The sequence below is a fragment of the Aquarana catesbeiana genome, linkage group LG01 (assembly GCF_042186555.1).
Source record: "Aquarana catesbeiana isolate 2022-GZ linkage group LG01, ASM4218655v1, whole genome shotgun sequence".
NCBI lineage: Eukaryota > Metazoa > Chordata > Amphibia > Anura > Ranidae > Aquarana > Aquarana catesbeiana.
Window position 1 is genome coordinate 170679839 of NC_133324.1, and position 7476 is coordinate 170687314.

A 7476-nucleotide genomic window follows, 5' to 3' on the forward strand; every position below is an offset into this window, starting at 1 on the left:
CGAGCACGCAGCCCGGCCGGTCAGGAAAGGGGGTGGGGACGAACGAGCGCCCCCCCCTCCTGAACCGTACCAGGCCGCATGCCCTCAACATGGGGGGGTGCTTTGGGGGAGGGGGCGCCTTGCGGTGCCCCCCCACCACAAAGCACCTTGTCCCCATGTTGATGAGGACAAGGGCCTCTTCCCGACAACCCTGGCCGTTGGTTGTCGGGGTCTGCGGGCGGGGGGCTTATCGGAATCCGGGAGCCCCCTATAATAAGAGGGCCCCCAGATCCCGGCCCCCCCACCCTATGTGAATGAGTATGGGGTACATGGTACCCCTACCCATTCACCTAGGTAAAAAGTGTCAATAATAAAACACAACACAGGTTTTTAAAATAATTTATTAAACAGCTCCGGGGGGGGGTCTTCTTCCGTCTTCGGGGGTCCCTCTGGTTCATCTTCTCCCGGCGTCCAGTTGGTTCTTCTCCGCTCTCCGGCCTCTTCTCCCGGTGTCCCAGGTCTTCGGCCGGCCCCTCCGCTGTCTTCAGGTAGCTCTATTGCCAGCGGAGGTCCGGACTTCTGGGCTTCTTGGCTTCTTGGCTTCTTGTGTTCTCTTCTCTTCTCTTCCCCCAGATGTTGACACGACGCTCTCTCCGGCTGGACTGGTCTCTGAGGGCTGCGTTGTGACTTATATAGGCGGAGACCCCGCCCCCATATGATGTCACAGTCCCTGGGCATGCTGGGACTCCCCCAAAGCACCCCCCCATGTTGAGGGCATGCGGCCTGGTACGGTTCAGGAGGGGGGGGGGGGGGCGCTCGTTCGTCCCCACCCCCTTTCCTGACCGGCCGGGCTGCGTGCTCGGATCGGGGTCTGGTATGGATTTTGGGGGGACCCCCACGCCTGTTTTTCGGCGTAAGGGGTTCTCCTTAAAGTTCCATACCAGACCTAAGGGCCTGGGATGCCCCCCGCGCTCGCCGCAATGGGAAAATTAGTTTTTCCTATTGCAGCGAGCGCGAGATGCAGTAACCTGCTCCTCCGTCGTATCTGGTCCTTCGGACTAGCATACAGACGAACGGGCTTTCCGTCAGGAACTGAGTCCGGCGGAGGTACGACGTAAAGATTTGAAGCAGGCTTCAAATCTAAAGTACGTCGGATTTCCGCCCGAAACGGTCCGTCGGAAGTCCGATGGAGACCACACATGCAGGAGAAAAGTCCGACCGTGTGTACGCGGCATAAGCCCATTGCTGTCTTCAGAGAGCACTGTTACAGCTGACAGTCTCTCCCTTTGTGTTGTCCCTACTCAGTGATGATCTCTACTCACTGTCTGTCTTTGTTCTGTCCCGTTGCCTCTCCCGAAGGTTACCCTCCAACTGCCTTCTGTGGTGGATCCTTCTAGGCCAGCTATCCCAAGCCTCTGGCCCAAGGTACCATCCCTCCCTGGCAGGGGTTTCCTCAAGGGCCACCGACAGCCTCTCCTCAGCACTTCATCTCCATCTTCCACCCGACTCCAATCCTGGAATGGCCCATGTCTATTTATGGGGTTGTCTCAGTCTCCTGCCAGCCCACTTCTGGGGATTGGCTGAGGCCCCATAAATACTTATGGCAGCTCCTCCCAAGCCCTGCCATCTAGTTCTAGAAGGTTCTCCAACCTTCCAGACACCAGGGGGAGGCACCAGAGAGCTGCCAGGATGAGTCATCCAGCCCTAGCCTCTAGTAAAATTGACCCAATTCAATGACTCAGGTTATTCCTGGCCAGAATATACTTTTTGCTACTCTCACACTAGTAGCACACACTGGAGGGAGCTACACAGACTTTCTCTCTTTTTTTTTTTTTTACCCAGAGTAACGCCTGAAATAAGTTTGAAGTGGCTGTGAACCCCTGCTAAACATGATTATATTTTCGACTTATATTACATTGGTGTGAGTTGTAGACACATTAAAGTAATATTAAAGGTTCTCTTTTTATTTTTCTAAAATAATAAACATGTTATACTTACCTGATTGAGTGGTCCATCGAGTCTGCCCATTTTTTTGTTTGTTTGTTTATATACATGTGTTTGTATTTTTTTGTTTGTTAATTTTTTTGTCTGAGTGTAGCGGTACCCCTGTAGGGGCTGCTGAGTGTAGTGGTCCATCTGTCATCCTGCTCAGCCTGGTATACAATTTCAAGCATCCAGAGACATGAAATAGTCCTTTCACTTGTTTTTTGTATTTTATTGAACTTGGATAGGTATAAGGGAATTATGAGATGCCCAGATAATTGACAGTCAATATTGGGACCAACTACATACATTCACAGTATATACTGTCTCCTCTTTTTCTCTCCAGCACTTCACTTGCTTGCAGACTATCTCTCCTCAACATCGTCAGCACTTCACTTGCTTGTACATCCTGGACCAGGTAGCTCTGGTAAGTAGGCCTGGCACTGGCTCAGTCAGGCCTAAAGCAGATGACATTTGCAGGCAAGGACCGTGGGCCCCTATGGTGTTATAAAAAATTTAGAAAGTCCCAGTGCTAGCTATCCCTGTGGCTACTACTCCCAGTACCATTCTGGAAAGAAGTGGGAGGTCCTGGTGATGCTACCCGTGAGTCACTCTGCACTACTCTAAGCCACTCCCAACCCAGATCAAAATACATCCAGGCTAAGCCTGGAAATGTACCTACTCTCACAAAGCATGTACTATTCTTCTAGCGCACTACATGAGCATAGATCTATGTTTGTCTCATGTATGTGTGAAGCCATTTACTGTTGACTGTCTCACTACCTCTGCTGGAAGTTTATTCCGAGCATCAACTACTCTTTCAGTAAAATAATACTTTCTAAGATTAGTTTTGTTGTCAATTTTGGCTTCATTTTGAAAATCCTGCCCTCTAGAACCTTATTTACCCCCTTCATGTATTTTAAGGTTTAAATCATGTCTCCCCTTTCCCTTCCTGTGTCCAGACTGTACATATTAGGTTCCTGAAGTCGCTCTCAATAGGTTTTTTCCCTCAAACCTTTCACCATTTTTGTTACCCATCTCTGGACTCTCACTAAGGATCTATATAGGGGAATCATAACCTTTTTTCTCCTGCTGGTGACCCCTCTAGTGATGCATCCTAGAATTCTATTTGCTTTCCCTACTGCCTGGTCACACTGTTTGCTCATTTTGCAATCATCTGAAATAAGTACCCTCAAATCCTTTTCTTCTGTGGTGCTGGCTAACACTGTAACACTGTACCCCCAATGTTGTACTCGCTCAAGGAATTATCTGTTACTAGGTTCCACAAGTCAAACTCGACGAGCCAAGTTAAATTTGCTTGTTCTACAAAGCAAAGCATGTCAGATGAAGCATGTGTACCACCCCCTTTGACAGCCATGGTAGGCTTTAGGTGGGCAGTTGGCCTGTTTTTACTGCCTTAGGTAAGTAACCACTAACACCTGTAATCTTTATAGCTGTCTTTGGATGAGAGGACAGGTTTCACTGGTCCCACGCTGCTTGTTCTGCTAAGTGGTGGTCTCAGAACTATGCAGCCATTGTCAGGCAGGATTCTCCACTACTTATTGCTCAAGTAACCCTGAATAACCTCTGGATGAGCCCCAAAGTTCCACAGAATCCTGGTTGAATTGGCTGGTGTAAAGCCTCAACGCAACAAGGGCTAGAACATTTAGAAGCAATAATGGAGTTGTTGCTAAGAGCAATCAATTACTTTAATCTTTCACTGACCAAGAAGTTTTCATGAATCAACCCCTAGCAAATCATCTCTGGTTGTGATGGGTAGCCTCACTGTCACCAGGCTCTGTCTCCTGTAACACACTAGGTCTGGTGTATAAAATCTATAGCCAAAGTGGTACAATTGTTTCATGCAATCAGGTGGCTATTATCCTTCAGCATTAATATATGATTTGTTGCTATAGGCAACAATTTCACAATCACTCAGTACCTTTGATCCAACTTTCCTAAATCATTTCCAAAATATAAGAATCTTGTTTCCATGGAAAGCAATTTCATGATTCCGCGCTTTGGATAGCCACTGAAACTGATTGATTTTTAAAGAAAAAATTCCCAAATACATTGAAATTAACTTCTATGCAATTAACACCACCAAACTTGGTTGCCTACAGCAATCTAGGGCTAGTGTATACAAACCATAGCCACAGTGGCTTGGTGCCCCTAGCAATCTTTATTCTTTATATAGGATTTATTGCTGCAGGCAACAGTTTCACATCCATGCTAGTTCCTTTAGTCCAATTTTAATAAATCAACTCTAGAAAAATTACATCTCTTTGCCAGGGAAAACAGTTTCATGTCTCTATGCTCCAGTTTTCATAAACAAGATTAAATGTCACCAAGCTTGGTCGCCTACAGCATACTGGGTCGGGTGAAGAAAACCAATAGCCAAAGTGGCATGGCTGCTCTTAGCAATCAGATGGCTATTAACCCTCAGTTTTAATATATGATTTGTTGCTATAGGCAAAAGTTTCATTTTCACTCTTGTTCCTTTGGTCCAGTCTTCATAAATCAGCTCCATTTAGGCTGACTGGAACTAAAGAACATTTGGAGCATTGCCCATAGTAATCAGATTCCATTATTCACTTTCCTGATGGAGGACAAGCAACCGAAGACAAGGTCATGTTGTTGCTGGGGGCAACAGCTCTTTTTCTGCTTTGTTCCAATTTCCACAAATCAGCCCCAATACCTCTACAAAGTTATTTTATGAATTACAACTTCCTGGATTATTGCTGTTATGATCCATATACATCTAGGATAAAGTAATCCTCAAGGATTTCATTTCTGAACTCCTGTGTACGGTAGACTGGGGCAGTCTTGTATGGAATGGATTGGTTTCATTAACAGTAACTCACATTTTTCTGAATAAGAGAAACATCTCCCACTCTCAGCCTGGGGGGCAATAGGATATTACTGCTTAATAGGTGCAATAAGATAATGTTTACTTTCTAAACATTCGCTAATGAAGCTCTGCGCTGTTCTGTTTTCTCAAGACAAATATATATTAAACAATTACAGCAAAGATTGAAATGAACCATAGATCCCCAGAACCATGTGAAAAGAAAATTATAGTAATAATAAAATAATAATCATAACAACAATGTAATAATTTAATACCAACATATTATATTCCACATCGATTTATTATCAATGTGCGATTTGATCTATCTATCTATCTATCTATCTATCTATCTATCTATCTATCTATCTATCTATCTAATAAGATAGGGCAATAGTGATGTACAAGTTGCTGTAACCAATCAGAAATAATGTTCTATTTGCATTAACTCGAGTAAACTAGAATCAGTTGACTTGCTCCGTATGTGATTGCACCTTGCACTTCACTGATTTTTCCTATACCATGTTAAATAAGCTCATGGATGTGCCACCGTTGGGACTCCGATTGTAAATGTAATTTATTCGGGATGCCAAAAGATGGTATTTTCATGCACCATACTGAATATATTAAATCTGTGAAGAACAGCTACTGATTTATATGTCTGTAAATGGAATATACTTTAAATGTAGCTGCATTAGTTACAGTAAAACAGTGGCTATAATATTGATTCTGTTTTACAGCAAAGGAACGATAATGTAATAGTTAAGTCACTCGTGTAAAATTAGGCATCCTTACAATCTGTGGCAACCTGTGGCTTGTCAGCTGCTAGCTGATGTGGCAATAAAAGACTCAGAACGTTCTGCTAGCATGGGAACCGCAGGATGTCTGTCATTGTGTATTCTGTAATCAAACACAAAGCCAAGTTCTAGTATGTGTGGAAATCCTTTAAAATGTGCAAGCATTAGGCAAACAGGCATAGCACACTCATTTGTATATATAGGAGTCATAACAACATTCTCTGAATCTATTAAGGAATACTGCATGGTCTGCCGCAAAGAAATGCTGGGGGTTTTAGTTCCACAACAGGTGGTAAGCCAGAGCTTGATCAAGTCTTAAGGTGGCCATAGACAGGTAGATGTCTAATTGTTGCAAAGACATCTGGCCATCCTCAATTGCATCACAGAACTTCCCCAGTCTTTCCAATTCGGCTGATGGATGGATGCAGCACACGTGTTGCTAAAGCTCTGTTCCCTTTTCACCAGGAAAGGAAATGCATGGCTGTATTGGTCACAGAGAAATTTTAGAATAATGCCTACAAAAGTTGTGCATCAGTGATTGGATTGGTTAATCTAATCATGAAAATACATGCTTTGATTTATTATTAATGTTCGATTTGATCAAAACGATCGAATAGGCAAACAATCGAATAGGCATAACTTCCCTTCTGATTAATTTAGATTTTATTTAGATTGGATTTGATCAAACTCAGTTGATCGGCCAGAATGGCCAGTTATCGATTGTGTTTCAACGATCAGCAGCCATGTATCCGAACGTATTTCTAATCTACCAGATTATGAGACTGCAAGGTGAAAACAGAGAGGCAATCAATATCTTACAATCACATCTTCCAACTATCAATGGAAATTCACTTCCCTATGTGTGTCATAGCATATGAATGGGTTGTCAACTTTAGATTGATGGGAAAAGAAATTGATCATTTATCCAAGCACGTATGGCCACCATAAGTCAGCTTGTCACCAAACAAAGGCAACCAAAGAGTGAGCTGTTACTATATATACACACCAAAAAAAAAAAAAAAAAAAAAACAACAAACATTACAAACCATAACAAACTATAGTAATAGCAGCTGTTGTGCAATAAAGAAACAAGTGAAATGATCAACAAATCACATCAAGCCAAAAGATGCTTAAAATGTCCATTTAACTTCTTCTCAATCACACAGTTTTATAAGATTAGAAACAATCTTTGAACTGCAAACACTGTAGATAATTGTGGAATTCCAGAGGCAGAATTTGAGGAGTAGGACTATGTCATACTTACAGTCTCTGAAGACCAGGCTGGGGTCACTTTGTGGCAGGACCTGGGTGACTAGAAGTTGTAGGGAGTCCAGAGTCCTGTCCATGCTGAATGTGAAGCCTTGTAGCTGCATGCACACAGTACTGTCCTCATGCCTGCTTTATCCCATCCCTCCGCTGAATGTGTGCACTTCATTGATGCTCTGGATTACGGCGAAATCTCTTTTAACATCTGCCAATCAGACATAGGCCAGAATCTAAAGACCCTCAGGGGTCCTCCTCCCTAACTTGCTTATCTTTGTTGTAGGCTGAGCTAATTAGCTGTATGACTGGCTGACAGATTCATTCCCACTGCTTCTCTCTGTGAAACACACCCACCTACAGGCTGGATGGAGAAAGCAGCAACAGCAAAGGCATTCCTCTATTCAAACTCTTTCAAAAACTCTGCAGCTGAATACGAGACCATCGGAACAAACCGCTATTGTAATAGTTTTAAAGGAAACCTGTCATGAGAGAAACATGGGCGGTTATGGCAGAGCTCTCCTGCTGATAACTCTGCTTGCCTGAATGTCAAGTTGAGCATCTTGCTTCAATAGATGGGGACACTTAACCCAGGAGAAGTTTGCAGAT

The 7476-nt window shown here is 43.7% G+C and overlaps 1 protein-coding gene across 1 annotated transcript in view; it reads right to left on the reverse strand.

Moving 5' to 3' along the window:
- Window positions 1-7218, reverse strand: part of LIX1 (limb and CNS expressed 1) — a 265464-nt gene extending 258246 nt beyond the window's left edge. Inside the window, exon 1 of the mRNA XM_073624559.1 lies at window positions 6872-7218. Coding sequence (XP_073480660.1) covers window positions 6872-6980 — 109 coding nt within the window. The 5' untranslated portion in view covers window positions 6981-7218. The remainder of the gene's footprint in view (window positions 1-6871) is intronic.
- Between the last annotated feature and the right edge of the window lie 258 nt (window positions 7219-7476).